Here is a 16,210-nt window from a genome sequence, read left to right on the forward strand (position 1 = left end):
TTGATGTGCCGCCACGCAACGACCGGCGCCAGGTTGCACTTGCAGGTGCCGTTCACGGAGACTGAGAAAATGGAAGAAAAAAAATACAACACGGACATGCACCCGTTTCCGTCGGAATCACTCGCTTGTAATTGTAATCAATCCAAGGAGAGCAAACATCGGAGGCCAACGCGGGACGGCCGCCCCCGTCTCCGTCTCCCTCCTCACTCCCGCTGCCTCCTAGGGATGAAAACGATTTCGGAATTTTTCGGAATTCCGGAAACCGATTTCGAAATTTTTCGATCGGATTCATCGGTAACGGTATTTTTCGAAAACGGAATCGGTTTTCGGAATTTCCTATCGGAATCGGTATCGGAATCGGCGTGGTGTTTTACCGACCGTTTCCATCGGTTACCGGTTTTTGTCGGAAATTACCGGATTTATGTCTCGGAAATTTCCGGAATTGTGTCTCGGATTTTTTTCGGAATTTTTTTCGGAATTTTCCAGCAATGTGATTTTTCACATCGCCTGTACATTTCTGGAAAAGGATTACTTATTTTTGTATTTTTTGGACGCTTTAAGATTTTTTTGGGGGTTAGATGGTGTTGGAAGGCAGTTGAGATTAACGATTTTGTCTCTCGAACGAATCCACCATTTTCTATGCACATGTTATGTATTAGTAATATATAATGATAGAGAGCCGACCGTCTGTCTTTTCCACACACTAGATTTTAGGGTTTTCCTGTTAGGCTGTCAAAAAACCCTTTATGTGAGAAAAAAATATTTCATGAGTAAGCATGTCATGTCAACTAAATCGAGTGGATATTGTGAATTGTGAACTTTGAGTATGTGAACTTGTGATCTTTATGAACTTGTTATAATGTCAACTTGTTATATTATGAACTTGTGATCTTTGTAAACTTTTTATATTATAAATTTGTGATCCTTGTGAACTTGTTATATTGTGAACTTGTTATATCATGAATTGTGAACTTGTGGTATTTGTGATGTTTTATCAATTTTGCTTTATTGTGAAGTTTGATATGTTTACCGATCGTATTTTAGATTTCGACCGTTACCGGTGTATTTTCCGCACCGAACTTTCGTTTCCGATGTTTCCGAAATACCGATATCGTTTCCGTTTCCGGAATTACCGTTTTCGATTTTGTTTCCGATAAAAAAAAAATGAAAACGGTAATGGTTTTGGTGTTTACCGACCGTTTTCATCCCTACTGCCTCCTCCTCACCTCCCGCCTCCCCTATTAATACCGCGCACCCACCTCCCTTTCCTCCCCGCACTCAAGCCCTGCCCATCAGCACAACCACCACCACCACCGCCTGGCCGTAACGTCACACGCTCGCCTCCTTCCATGGCGCCCAGGAACGCTCTCCCCGCCGCCAGCGCCGTGGCCAACGGCATGGTGATGGAGCCGAGGTTCCGCGGCGTCCGGAAGCGCCCGTGGGGCAGGTTCGCGGCGGAGATCCGGGACCCGGCCAGGAAGGCGCGCGTGTGGCTCGGCACCTTCGACACCGCCGAGGCCGCGGCGCGCGCCTACGACGCCGCCGCGCTCCACTTCCGCGGGCCCAAGGCCAAGACCAACTTCCCCGTCGCGTTCGCCGCGCTTCCGCCGCCGCCGCCGCCCAAGAAGCCGGCCGCCGTGACCGTGAGCCCCAGCAGCAGCAGCACCGTGGAGTCCTCCTCCTCCTCCTCCCGGGACTCGCCCGCCACGCCGCCCAGGCCCGCGTCTCCGTCCCAGCAGGCCCCGTCGCTCGACCTCAGCCTAGGCGGCACACCGGCCATGGTGGCCGCCCAGCCGTTCCTCTTCCTGGACCCGAGGCTCGCGGTGACCGTGGCCGTGCCGGCGCCCGTGCCCTACCGGCCGACCGCGGTCGCCGCCGGTGCCAACAAGCATGCTGCGGCATCCTGCCGTGAAGAGGAGCAGAGCGACACCGGGTCGTCGTCATCCGTGGTGGACGCCTCCCCAGCGGTCGGCGTGGGGTTCGACCTCAACATGCCGCCGCCGGCCGAGGTGGCGTAGGTGGACCGACCGCCGCAGCGCCCGGTGACACGAGACGAGACGGCTCCGAGAGGTCGCGTAGATGATTAGAAACAAGCTGTATTAGTACGAGGTTGGGTTCAATTTGCCGCGATGGGTTACTGCTAGCCAGGTGTACATAGACCTTTTTGCATCGGCAGCTAATACCTATTTGCCGATGTTACAAAAAAAAAAGAGCGAAACGTTTTGTAGTTCGTTGTAATATGTAACATATTAACCGCTAATTAACCAGAGATCGACTGTCTTGTGCTTATAGCAACCTTATTTGACTGCTAATTGTGTTTTTGAATCCGATAATTTGATGTGATCAGACTTCTTCAATACTGTACGTCATAGAAGACTTCTTCAACACAATACGTTACAGAGAAACATTCTATTTTAGCTCTAGCACTAAACATTCTATTAACATTCTATTTTAGCTCTAGCGCTAGAACATCGAACAACTGAATAAGGGGTGTTGGTTTCTAAGAACTAATGTTTAGTCCCATCATTTTATTCCATTTTAATCTATAAATTGTCAAGTTTAGAAACTAAAATATAGTTTTAGTTTCTATATTTGGCAATTTTGGAACTAAAATGGTATAAATGTATGGACTAAAAATTAGTCCCTAGAAACCAAACGCCCCTTAAGTCTAACACCTTCGTGCGTTGAACCGTTCTGCGTGTCAATTACTGTTTATAATTCGTTTGTCTTTTTTAAGTTTAATCAGCTTGTCTTATTAAAAAAAGAAAAATCATATTTATAACTAATTTTTATTGTAATATTGTTTAGCATATAATATATTTTGACTATACTTTGAGCATCACTTTGAATTTTTCATTTTTTTCTAAAAAAATTCAATGAGAGGACAGGGTTAAACTTGGCAAAAAAATTAAGTAAATTATAATTTGGAACAGAGAAAGTATATATTAATAAATCACGAGTATTAATGTGAAAAATTAACTTGTTTAGAATTTAAAACCACTCAATTTCATTCAATACATGTAGGTTGTCAGAATTTTCTCCGCGGCGGGCGCCCAGGCCACACGGTGGTTTCCGTTCATACGTGAATCACGTATGGCAACTTTGGAGGGAGCAGGGTATCTATCGTGCGCAGACCACACAAGTTGGCGCGGAACGGGGGACACACGGACAGGTCTCCGCCCTCGCGTCAGTGTCCACCGCCAGCCAGGTCTTGAGCTGAGAGCTCGGCTTGCCAGTCCGTTCCGATTCCAAGCCGTCCAGCCACACGCGAGGCGGCGCGTGCCCGCACGGAACAGCCACACCTCGGAGGCGTCGGCGGCTTTGGATCTCGGGCGGCGGCGCAGAATAAAGAAAAGGAGGCGCCGCCTGCCTTTGCACGAGGTGGACTGGCGTGCTGGACCCAACCCAACCTCCAGCTCCAGCGCAGACGGCGCGGGCGCGGCGCCCACGCTTCCACGGGGAAATTAGGTGGCGCCTGCGCCTGAGATGGATCGTGTCGGCGTCCTCTCCTCCTCCCGCCGCCTGCGGGACAGCGCAGCGCACGCAACCTGGCGCCGCAGCGGCGGGTCAACAAAGCACGCTGCCTACAGCCTAGTAGTAGAGATCTAGCACGAGTAAGTACGCAGCTAGATTCGGTGACGCGAGCGCGACCTCCCTTCCCATCCGATCCAACCCGGCCGGCACTGCGGGTGAGCGGTTAACCAACCGGCAACTCTCACCTCCGTGCCGTGCCGTCGCCCGTCGGATCGTGTCGATCGAGGACGACACGGCGAAGTCGAGGACCAGGGCAACGGGTGGCCCAGAGGATGGACAGGGCCAGCCAGCACGTCTGCCCAGCCAGCTGCGCAGCGCACGCGCACAGCCGCGGACGCCGACGGCATATTCTGCAGACAGCCACTCACTGCTGCTTGGCGCCCGTGGCCGTGGCCCGTGCCGTGGATGCGCGGGCACCTCGCTTCGGCTCGGCTCCACGTTTCGGCGCCGCGGGACGGGACGGGACGCAGCAGCGCGCGCTAAGCGACGAGAGGCGGCAGCACAACTACTCCCACCGCCGAGGCAACACAAGACGGCCGGTGTCGTGTTGCCCGCACCGCACGGCCGGTGCCATGCCGCTCTGCTCCCCTCCACTCCACGCAGGGCGGCAGGCGGTGGACCATGTTAGATATATTAGGTGTAGTAGATGAGCTATGGGTTATGTGGGCTTGAGGAGATATAAATATAGGCTGAGTCAGCTGTAAAAGGCATCAAACAACGAAATACAAAATACCAATTTACTTAGACCCCGTCTAGCTCTCGTCTTCCTTCCGTCTTCCTAGCTCTAATCTCTGATCTCCTTTCTTCTACCTTCTGTGGTGCTAACATTTGGTATCAGAGGAGGAATCCATGGATACTGTGCTGCAACGACTTCTGGACGAACTGACGCACATGGAGGCGCGCTTGACATGTGTGTTGGCTGGCCGTTGTGGCGAGCAGTCTGCACGCGCGCGCACTCCCTCCTCCGACGATGGATCCACACCGTCCTACCTCGCCCCCACCAGCGAGGCCGTCGACAAGCTCCGTCAGGACCTCAACCCTTGCTGCGTCTACCGAGACAGCATCCAGCACCACCGAGTCGAAGATCCCTCTGCAGAGGAGGACCTGCAACCGCAAGCGGAGGTGGTGGAGTCGTTCGAGTCGGAGTCCGCTCCTCCTCCCATCGTCTACGACTGCTACGACGAGCCGAACCACGACGAGATTGCCGAGGTGCTCGCGCTACTAGAGTACAACGAGGGGACTTCGTCGGCCACAGTCCTCGTCGACTATACCACCACCAGCATGTCGCCTACCAAGTGTTCGACGATGGATTTCTCCGACGCCGACAGCGCCAGGACTTGCGATGTCACCGACGTCCCCATCGTGCACTCCGCACTCAAGGCGTTCGTCAAAATGCTCAACGGCGGGAGTGAGCATCCGCAGGAGGTGACGCAAACCTCCATCGCGCGGTGCGCCAGGATCTCCGCCTGTGACACCCACCAGCCGACCACCTCCATGTCGTGGCTGCACACACGCGTCCATCGCTCCGTGCAGACGCCGTCCTTGCGGGGCGTCATCGGAATCGCCTAGACGAGCGGCGGACCTGACGCACACAGCCTGATGGACAGCTCACGGAGCTGGATCTTCACCGAGCTCGGCCAACCAACATACTGCCCAGAGACTTTCCCGGAGGTGCCATTTGAGAGACCAACTCCACCCATAATTTTCTTCGACGAGGAACATATCTTCGAGGAAGAGTCGTCTTCTTCCACCACGGCGACACCAAGAAATCCGTCCGATCCGAAGCAGGCGGGTGGCGACCTCGATTCCATCGCTACTGCGGCGCTGTCGGCGTCGGAGGAGATCCCCCAGTCCCTGCTCGTCATCGACCTCGAGCGCGCCACCTCCAAGTGCATCAGGACCCACGCTGTCAACGATGTCCCAGCTGTGCACTCCATTATCAAGGGCCTGCAACTGGAGCGGATCGGTCTGGCGGGGAGCGCGCCCGACCTGGACACCCTCACCACCGCCCGCCATTGTGGCAGTGAGCTCAGCTGCCAGCTCGGCAGCAACAAGCGGGATGTCAGCCTCCGAGTTGGGTGCGACCAAAGCTATGAGTGGGTCGACCCGGAGACCCTGGACAGGAGCTTCGTCGTGCTAGATAATGCTTGTGCTACCCATGAGGTGTTCGAGGTATTGCCTCTAAGCTTCCCTGCTGCTTGGGTTAATGTTGGCAAGCTCCCAACCACTTTATGTTGGAAAATTCCATGGCCACCTCCCGTTTTGTGGGTGAATTTGCATGCTGGCGGTCGTTATATAACTTCATTGTTGGAAGAATGTCAGCTAGTGTTCACCATATTCTTCGGTGGTGTTTGCTCACTTGCCAAGATTCAGTGGCCTTATATGGTGTTGGAATACCTTGCTAATTTGCATGTGATTCATGGGAAAATTCATATGCATCCGGTACAAGTTTGTGTCAGGTCCTATGCAGTGATGCCATCTGCTAAGGGTCTTGTGGCAGAGACGCACCTCCACTTCATCGGCACCTACAGGGGCGTCGTCAGCACCGCCTTCTGTACTGAGATTGTTGAGTCTGCAGATGCCTATATCTTTGCAGGCTCCATTTTCAAGGACTACAGCTCCGTCGGTTACTCATTCCTCCTCAAGAAGGCCAAGGCCATCATTGTCCAGCCTGAGCGTGTGGGAGTGGGAAATGGGTTGTCATTCAGATGTTTGATGATGAAGGAGTACTGGACTGAAATTGCTAAGAAGGTTAAAAAGAACACCACTACGTATGAGAACTACAAGAGGAACTTTGTACCTGAAGGGCAGGCGCTGGAGAGCGAGCCGAATGAGCCACTGCGAGTCAATGTGCTCTTCAAATACATCCAGAAGATGATGACAGTTAATAGTGTCGTGATGGCTGAGACCGATGATTCTTGGTTCAACTGCCATAAGCTCAAGCTGCCAGAAAGCTGTGGATATCAATTCCAAATGCAGTATGGTTTAATTGGATGGTCAATGGGTGCACTGCTTGGCTATGCTCAGGGTGCGAATCATAAGATCTTATCACCATTGACTGCCTTGCATCCTCTTGTCGCAGTTTGCTATGACCATGATATTATAATGGATGCTGCCGGTTTTGGTGATGAGCTGGTGGTCATCAGCTTGGGTGCTGACTGCCAAATTATTGCATCCTACCACAGGTGGCCTTTCGGACAGACTGGAACTGGTCATTTCTCCCCAATTGGTGGCTACCAGGTTAGACAAGATATGGTGCTCATCTTGGATGTTGCTCGTTTCATTCCATTACAATTTTTTTGGGAAGCCATGAATACAACTAATGACTCAACTCTGAGAGGGTCCATGCTTATATCAAGAAAGGTTGCAGAGTCTTCATTGTTGTACACAGTGAGTTGCAGAGATGAAAACTGGAAAATCATGCCAAAGTTTTGTGTTGAAGATTTACCAAGTCTTCTGAAGGCAGGGATTGGTGCTTGCGTGGGCTTGGTTACCTCTGGTCTGAGTGTTGTCAGCAGTGGCCAAGGCAATTTTTCAGTATTTGTTTGGGATCCTGGTGATAGCGGCTTGGTTACCTCTAGTCTGAGTGCCGTCAGCAGTGACCAAGGCAAATTTTCAGTCTTTGTTTGGGATCCTGGTGATCGTGGCTTGGTTACCTATGGTCTGAGAGTTGTCAGTATTGCAAGAGTTACTGCTATTATGTCAGGCACATATGCAAGAGGTGCTGCTACAACTTCCTCTCCGAAGATGCGCCAGACCCAGTTCAGATGGAGGGCCGAGGAGAGGCATGATGCATTCAACAATGATGCTAATCCACAGATAAAGTTGATCCTACACCGTCAGCGGCTTGGGGGCAAGCCGTATTTCAAGGAGTGGGGAATGTTAGATATATTAGGTGTAGTAGATGAGCTATGGGTTATGTGGGCTTGAGGAGATATAAATATAGGCTGAGTCAGCTGTAAAAGGCATCAAACAACGAAATACAAAATACCAATTTACTTAGACCCCGTCTAGCTCTCGTCTTCCTTCCGTCTTCCTAGCTCTAATCTCTGATCTCCTTTCTTCTACCTTCTGTGGTGCTAACAGACCAACTGGCGGAACGAGAACGGGCCGAGCCGAATGGACCCGCCCGACCACGGGACATCGAGAAGCGAAGGGAACGCCAACCAACCAGAGTCCAATCCCGGAACGGAAGCCTACACTGCAACCTGTGCTCTCTGCCCTAACCTGCCATTGCAATCTCTGCCTTGGACTTAGCACGCCAACAAGCGACACAATCGACCACCTCAACCATCCGGTCCGTGGCAACGGTCAGACGACTTCTCCTAGGGTTTCGTTTCGTGAGGATCTCGTATCTCGGCTCCGGTCCGGGTGACCAGTAAGTACTACCGTGTGCTCGAACTGCGCCGCCGAGCTGCCGTCCGCCGTCACGGCAGTCCAGCCGTCTCGTCCCACTTGTCGCAGTCGATGCTCTCCATCGGCTGATCTGCACAAGAAAGTTAGGCGGCGCGCAAGCATCACGCGTCAGTCGGAAAGGCAAGACGACCACTGCTCCAGCACGTCGAGAGCGAATGAGGACTCAAACATGGCTGCCTTGGCTTTTTCACTTCGCGTGCAAGACGTGCAACGAGTTAGGATGCTGCCAACCTGTCGTCAACGCCTGCGCTTCGATCGATCATCTGACCCGGCCTGTTGTTTGTTCCCGGTTGCAAGCACATCAAAACCAGGTCTAAAAATTGCACACCGGCCCCGAAGAACATCAACAAAAAAAAAAAAACTACTATTACAAGATCAATGTCTTAGAGATATTTCAAATTTATCATTATGACTGATATGATCCTTTCATGAATTTTTAAGTCTTGTTCGGTTAGCTCTCAATCCATGTGGAGCAAGTCAAAATCCTTCTAATTTTTTTTTAATCCCATCAATCCATGTGTAATGGAAATAACCGAAGGCCTTAGTGGGACTCTGACATGAATTTTCATGTTTTGGCTAGGCACATGACTGTCCTAGTTTGTATGAGGACTTAATATAAACCGAGTTTAATTAATGTTCGGCGCCAGTTTCGTTGTGGTGTTTGAATCGTGTCACGAGAAGCTCTGTAATCTAAGGCGTACGATTTTTCTTATACTAGCCTAGGATTTGCTGACACTAGCCTAGCATGCTTGTTTACTGGAGTAGCTTCTGAACAGGCATGGGACTGTAGTATCTTATGGGGGAGATTTTTTTTAGCACTGTACCATCTGAGGCCATCTCCGTGCAACTATGTGTATGAGCGAACGTGCAAAACACTGTAGACTACGCTAAATAGAGAGTAAGATAGGAAGACCGTTGGAGTAGTCTTAACGGCCTGGAAGCTGGAATTGTGTGTTTGAACGTACCATACTACTCCCCATATGAAACCATAACTACCTAGGTCATTCTACTTATCTCAGACCTCTCTATAGCTTAATATGTTTCAAAATTTATCTTACCTTGGTCTCAAACTCAGACCAAACTTCTCTATAGCTGACTTTTGTCTCGAAACTGATATCTTATATATGAACTATGAAGGCAGTGGTATTTGGGCAACACACGTACTGCAAAGAATCAACAAATTTGCATTCGTAAGAACGATGCTCGTGTCTGTTTTTTTCAATAGCTAAACAGCAAAAATGCTTACACGGCAAATTACCGAACATATACATATGTACTGGGAAAAGAATCCGCAACTCTTGATTCACAGGACCCACTTCTGCCTTCGGTGATGTATCATCGATCAGGGCATCAGGCAGCCTCTGTCCACTTGGGCAGACAACGGTGGAGCTCAGTTAGCTCCCTCAGTTGAACAAACGACCATGGCAGCGTGTTTGCCCCTCTGCCTTCTGTTACTTCGCTTCATTTTGTTTCAGTTGCATCGCTTGACTCCACAAACTGCTCTCCCTCATCTATGCAATTGGAATTTGTCATCGCATCAGTTGGATACTTTGTGGCGAAGTCAGAGCAAATGCCAGCGAGGGGAAGTGACATAGGCTGACCGGAGTGAGACGATTGTCAATTTAGATCCGTACCTGCAGGTTCTGCGCATGGTATAGAAGATTACCACACTCCTCTATCAAGGTCTTTTCCGTAGCAATAACTTGGGCAAGATTACATGCCACATCGTCGATTTGTTCGACCTACATGGAAAATTGGCAATATAACTTCTTTTTTGCATAAACATATACTAATATGACAAACTAATTTTTTCGTTGCATAATACATAATACAACAAATCAAATGAGAACACCATATTCACAAGAACCAAATATATCTAAAACTTTGCAAATTTCTAAACACTCAATCAATATTAGTTAAAGCAAGAAGCAATGATAAGCATAGGTACACTAGGAACTAAGTTTCTGTTCCACTAAACTTGCTATTTTCTTCAGCCTATCTGATCTTGATTTTTATATAGCTTATAAATTGCGAATTATGTATTGGTAGATAAAAGGTTTAGGTATTGTCACTATATTTATTTCATCTAAAACTACATCTGATACGATGAATTTACAGATATATTTAATAAATTCAGTTATTGAACAAGTACCAAAAGCATTAAAAAATCTAGGCATCATACTGATTTGATAGATATGACTTTCAAAAACCTCTGTAGTCACACCTTTGGCAGGAAATTGTCGATGCAAGATGTAAGCGGTTCAAGCAGTTGTGTAGCTGATTTTAGGACCTCTGTAAGTTCCTCGCAGTTGACCTGCAAGCATATTAGTTTACAACATGGTACTTGGCATTATGCACAAAACTGATGCCTGATGAAGCATTGAAGTCTTACATCTACACTCCCAATGATTGGTAGCCTTAGCGAGCCGTTATACAGTGCCCTTGTTGCTCCTCTAAGGCAGCTTGCGTAACTCCCCTCAACATCGCTCCATTGGTTCAAACATGATATCTGAAAGTGTCACATCTCTCCTTTAGAGGAACACAACATAAAGTCGTACATGTAAAATTCATACTGATCATATATATACCATTTGTACAATACATCTCAGCAAACAACCATAAATCAAAGCATGATAACCAATTTTATACAAAGAATCTTACACAATCACAATACACATAGTTTTCAAGAGCTTTGTCTACATATTTTGTATATTCTATACAGAAAACAAACAAGGAGAATGCCACCACAAATCATGTAATATATTTTCCATTTTCCTTTGAAAAAGAAGTAAATACTAAATGGGGCAACTGGTTTAATTCTGAATACTAAACCTGTTACATGTAACAATCACATTAACGATAGACATGACACCCAATTTGATACAAATAACTAGTGAATAGCGATTCTTCACATGATAAGGACACCCAACACTATGCATGTGACGAGATAAATTGATTCATGTGATTTAGGAATTTAGGTAGCATAGGCTCAGCAACCATTCAATTCGTTTAGCATCCATTATGAAGAATGCACACTGAACACAGCCGCAATTCAAAATTCAGAAAATCACGGCTTCGGCTTACCTGCGCATTTACTACTGAACTCAATCTATTCTCCCTTCGCATCCATTGCACCTCTACCCTCTTCTCAGCAACAGACACACTGAGGCTGGCAATCTTCTCCTCTAGCCCGTAGAGGGATTTCTGTGCGCCAAACAAAACCGAAATCAACATATCGTCACCAACATCTTAATTCGCTCTCTCCATCAACCAGAACAAGATATCCAACCCCTTAACGGCTGGGGCCATGCAATAATAATCCCTCACCTCAGCAGCAGCTGCCTTGGCCTTGCCTGCAGCCTCAGCCCGGGCGTTGAGCAACCTGTACTGGAGGTACGAATTGTCCATCAGCCGCAGCTGGTGCACGTCTTCTTGCTTCCCCACGGCCTTCCTGCCCCCTACGGTCGCCGCCTTCTTCAGATCAGTTGCCTTCGGCCCTTGCGGTTGTGGTGGCCTCCCTGCCGGAGTCGGTTTCCCGGCCATCGCCATCGAGATCGACAGTGCCGAGTTGAGCGAGCGGTAGCATAGTGGGTTGGACGCCCGCGAGGACCCGCCCGACTCCGGCACCGACGAGCGGAGCTCTGACGAGAGGCGTCCCCCGCGGCAGGACGCTGGGCCCAGCAGCGTCGGGCTCTCGCACGGCGCGGCTGGGGCCATCCCGAGCGCCCCATCGGCCTCAGAGAAGTCAGTGGACGTGGACGACGTATCAGACGAAAAGCAGCACGAGGAGGCGTCGGATTCCACCGCGGCGGAAGTAGGGCAGGAGCCGGCACGCGCGGGCGTCGGAAGGCGCGGGTACCCCCTCCGCGCGGTGGGCGCGACCGGCCCTCTGGTGGAGCGCAGGAGAGGCCGCGGAGTAGCTTCGAGGACATCGGCGGAGTTGGAGCCCACCGAGGCGCGCGGGTTGCCGGCGCCCGTCTCGTCGAAAAGCTTCTGCACGGCCCGCCGGCGCGCGACGGTGCCCTTGGGAGGAGGAGGCGGGTGGTTCTCGTTGGCAAAGGGCGTGGCCATCCGCTGCCGACCACGAGGGGAAGGTGTCGGGGAGCGCGACCGCGTGGAGGAGGCCGCGGACACGGTGGAGAGGCGCGGGGTCGGGGGGACGGGCGTCGAGAGGTATCGGGAGCTGACTTCCCTTGCGCGGCGGCGGGGACGGGGCGCAGTAGGCGGTGGAGGCATCAGGTCCGCGCACTCCGACGGCGGGGCTGCTGCTGCGGCGGCGGCCATGCCGGAGAGATCGGGTCGGAGTGGAGAAGTGGGAGCGGAGAAGGGGCCTACCCCCGTCACGAGGGGAAGCGGGATGGATTTTCGGGAGAGACAGGTACAACGGCTAGTTTCGAGGACGGGTTAACTGCAATTTTATCCCCAACGTGCACGTCAATGGAGATGTTTTTTTTAAAAAAACATTCATCTGGCTGATCCAAAAGATGGCGCTTGGGCCGATTTTTTGTTTTTAATCTTTTTTTCTAAAAAAATAAGTTTAGACACCAAGATGGTGACTTATTTCATGTTTTGCATCTTTTACTCGGCGACATATCCTATGGTGCCGAGTCAACACGGCTCGTCGTCATAGCCTATGATGCCAAGGTTTGACGTGACATCGCCGGCCAGAGCTACCGCGTTGTCCTAAATTTGCGCCATAGATCTTGACGCCGAGATATAAAAATCCATTAAATCGGTCGTTCTCTTGGCCGAGAGCTGCGCCCACCTCTTCATTCTTCTTTCTCTCCATTTCAATCTTCTTCAAAAAACGACCAGATTCAAATCACAATCGTTGTATTCGAGTTGGAAAACTTTGTAGACCAAGGTATAGTATCTCACTGATTCGTTTGTTTTGTATATTGCGTTGTATAGTTTCGATTATTAGTTTTGATTGTTGATATTAGTTATGAATCCTAGGATATATAGTTCATATGATGACTACAATTTGTTAGATAGTTTGTCAAATACGTGTATTTATAAGTTAAAATCATTTCTGCTATTTTGCATATAGTTGTGTTAATATATAATGATTTCTTAGATTAAACACATGTATCGGGAGACGTTGTGGCGAAAGAGAGGTCGTCCTCGGGAGTTATATCCAGATGTATATAGTAAGGATGTTCCTGTTCCTCCTAACCTTCCTGTGCCTAACTGTGACTGTGGCAGACCGACTTGGATATATTAATCCAAACATCCAGACACGACTGCTCGCTGCTTCTACCTTTGTGACGGTTTTAACGTACGTAATTTATGTCTTGTGTGTTATTATTGTTTACTATATGTGAAAGGAAAATAGGGTAAAACCTTTTTCTAAATGATTTTGGTGGTTGAATTGCCCAACACAAATATTTGGACTAACTAGTTTGCTCTAGATTATAAGTTCTACAGGTGCCAAAGGTTCAACACAAACCAATAAAAAGGTTCAAGTTAGGGTTCAAAAAGATAGGAGCAAAAGAAACCGAAGGCTGCCATGGTCTGGCGCACCGAACTATCTAGTGTGCCACCAGACAGTGTCCGATGCACCAGGGTGGATCAACTCGAACTCGCCACCTTCGGGTTTCTGGAAAAGCCACTCCACTATAATTCACCGGACTGTCCGGTGTGCCACCGGACTGTCCGGTGTGCCAGCAGTGCAACGGCTACAGCGCAACGGTCGACTCCAACGGAAACCTGAAAAGCGCTACAGTGCACGGACAGTTCGCGCAGAGTCAGAGCAGGCACTAGAAGGCACCCCGGACAGTGAACAATGACTGTCCGGTGCACCACCGAACTGTTCGGTGGCCCAGGCTGTCAGAGCTCCAACGATCGAACCCTACCGGTTGGACTGTCCGGTGCGCCCATCGACAACAGCCCAACCCCAACGGTTGGTTTGGTGGTTGGGGTTATAAATACCCCCAACCACAACTGTAAGTGCAATCAACCCTAATTGAGGGTTTTGGTGATTAATGACAAAACAAACTAAGATTCTAACAAGTTTGCTCCTAGTATGTACACAGTATTTCTAAAGACAGGACAAGCACAGATCTTACGAGCATAAAAGTATAAAGCATAGCGGATTTAAAATTCCACATCAAATGGCGTGCTCCAAGTGCTAAGAAACAACGGCGGTGCTAAATTTATAATTCTTGAGTCATAGGAATCGTCGTACAATTAAGAGGGATCCGCGACGGTTAAGTAAGTTGTGAAACGAGCCAAGTTCAAAATCTTTTGAAAACTTCTTGGAGATCATTTTCCCAGATCATGAATGCCCTTGAGAAAAACAAATTTTACTTCCCACAAAGACTCCCCTTTTGTTCTCTTCAAAATACTCAAATTTTGGTTTCAGCCCCCAAAACCGGTTCAACCGGTCCTGAAACCGGTTCAACCGGTTTCGGTACTGTTCACCTGCCACCTCTGCTCTGACCTATCTGACAGTCAGAGCTGTCAGAAAAGTCGCAGCAGATATTTTTCTAAAACCGGTTGAGCCGAATTTTTTCCCTACTCAGCCGGTTTTGAAACCGGTCGAGTCTCTGGCTGAGTAGCTCAGTGGACCGGGATCCCCCTGGTAGAAACCAGTTCAACCGGTCTGAAAACCGGTTCAACCGGTTTTTGCTCCTTTTCTCCCAACGGCTGCCAGCTTTTAGGAGATCCTTTATATACCCCCTCACACTCTCTCTCTCTCATTTACTTCTGCCTCTCCCACGAATTCTTGGCTGACCAACCTTCAAACAAGCGCATTCATTTCACCTTTCACACCCGCAATCACATCTCCTTCAATCATTTGAAGGACCCTTGGTGTGAGGTGAACTCGATCGAACTCGCTGTCAATTTCATCTCGATTCTCCCTTTCTCTTTGTTCTTGAGCTCGTTGCAAACTTAACCTTGTGCGGATTTGTTACTCTTGGAACCTCGTGTTCCTTGACGGTTAGAGGTTGCTTGGGAGTCTCCAAATTTGTGGACGACCCCAAGAAATTTGTATCACCCACTCTTTGAGCTGTTTTGAGAAGAGATTGCCTTGACCTTTGTGGTCGGCTTGTGGAGGATTAGCGTTGGAAAAGACCCGGCCCTTTGTGGGTTCCTCAACGAGGAGTAGGACACCTTTGTGGTGGTTGCCGAACCTTGGGTTATATCGTGTGTTCTTGTGTGTTCTTGTCAAGTGTAATACTCAAAGTTGTATTCAAGGAATGTATAGTAGATCTCATTTCATGTGTCATATTTGCATCATAAAAAGAGCACACATGTAATCCAGAGTGATTAATTAAAACCAATGATACCAAAATAAAATAAAGCGCATCTTGTTGGAGTTTTATATGTTTGTGCATTAATAAAATAATAAGGATAATAGGATAATAAATACTAGAAGTTAAATCAAACCCTAAACTAAAAATAGGGTTTTTAAAAATGAGAAGAAGAGAAATGATATAAAAATATAAATAATATAATTATATTTCCAAAACATGTATTTTAATTTCTCAATATGATTTGAGAATAAATTTGGCCCAAGTTTGAATTCAGAATTTGTAATTCAAATTGAATTTGGGAATAAAGAAAAGAGAATAGGAAATAAAATAAACAAAAGAGCAAAGCCTTCATGGGCCGACCAACCACCTTTCTGGCCCAGTTTCCCTTTTCTACCGCGCAGTCAGCCCAAGCTCACACCCGCGCCGACTGGCGGGGTCCACTCGTCGGTCGCGCGCGTGCCGTGCTCACTGGAGTGCGGGCCCTGTGAGTCAGTCCCAACCGCGCCGCGTTCACCACCTTTCTGTCGCTGGCGGATGGGCCCAGGTGCGTAGTGTCGTCCCCAACGGAAGACCGAGCATGGCGGGCACGTCGCCGGCGCAAATCTCGCGTTCCGTTGCGATTGACCGCGCGTGGTTAAGTACCGGGTTCTGGGGGCCATCTCGCGTACTCACCCTCGCCGTTTGGACCGAGCCAACTCCACCAAATTACTGTCGTCGGCCGCCTATGCGCGTTGGGAGGAATCACCGCCGCCGACGAATTCCACTGCCGTCGCCGTGGTTTGCCTCGGTATCGACCGGAAAAGCTTTTGCGGGTCATAGCGGCGGTGGCCAAAGGATCGGATTGGAGGGAGGACTTGGGGCGGCACCGGAATTTCACGCTGGAGCTCGGCGTCCGCCGCTGCTCGTGGTCGGCCTCGGCTACTTCTCGATTGCAGGTAATAAGACCCTAGATGTACTCCTTTAGTCCTTCGCATGGGATAGCATTAGTCGGCGTGATTGGG

General features: G+C 49.3%; 3 protein-coding genes across 3 annotated transcripts; 2 read left to right on the top strand and 1 right to left on the bottom strand.

Annotated features, from left to right (window-relative positions):
- The first annotated feature begins 1,274 nt into the window (after window positions 1-1,274).
- On the top strand, window positions 1,275-2,289 carry LOC103642046 (ethylene-responsive transcription factor 4-like). Its single transcript, NM_001347000.1, has one exon. The coding sequence runs from the start codon at window positions 1,350-1,352 to the stop codon at window positions 2,016-2,018; it is 669 nt and encodes a 222-aa protein (NP_001333929.1). The 5' UTR covers window positions 1,275-1,349; the 3' UTR covers window positions 2,019-2,289.
- Window positions 2,290-4,074: 1,785 nt separating this feature from the next.
- On the top strand, window positions 4,075-7,536 carry LOC103642047 (uncharacterized). The gene has a single exon (XM_008665358.4). The coding sequence runs from the start codon at window positions 5,134-5,136 to the stop codon at window positions 7,462-7,464; it is 2,331 nt and encodes a 776-aa protein (XP_008663580.3). The 5' UTR covers window positions 4,075-5,133; the 3' UTR covers window positions 7,465-7,536.
- Window positions 7,537-9,114: 1,578 nt separating this feature from the next.
- Window positions 9,115-12,344, bottom strand: LOC100279863 (uncharacterized). The gene is made up of 6 exons (NM_001152816.2): window positions 11,278-12,344; window positions 11,035-11,154; window positions 10,343-10,459; window positions 10,175-10,264; window positions 9,585-9,692; window positions 9,115-9,461 (listed from the first exon to the last, which is right to left on the bottom strand). Exons 1-6 carry the CDS (start codon window positions 12,232-12,234, stop codon window positions 9,402-9,404), a joined length of 1,452 nt encoding a protein of 483 aa, NP_001146288.2. The 5' UTR covers window positions 12,235-12,344; the 3' UTR covers window positions 9,115-9,401.
- Between the last annotated feature and the right edge of the window lie 3,866 nt (window positions 12,345-16,210).

Source organism: Zea mays, chromosome 10, assembly GCF_902167145.1.
Source record: "Zea mays cultivar B73 chromosome 10, Zm-B73-REFERENCE-NAM-5.0, whole genome shotgun sequence".
NCBI classification, from domain to species: Eukaryota; Viridiplantae; Streptophyta; class Magnoliopsida; order Poales; family Poaceae; genus Zea; species Zea mays.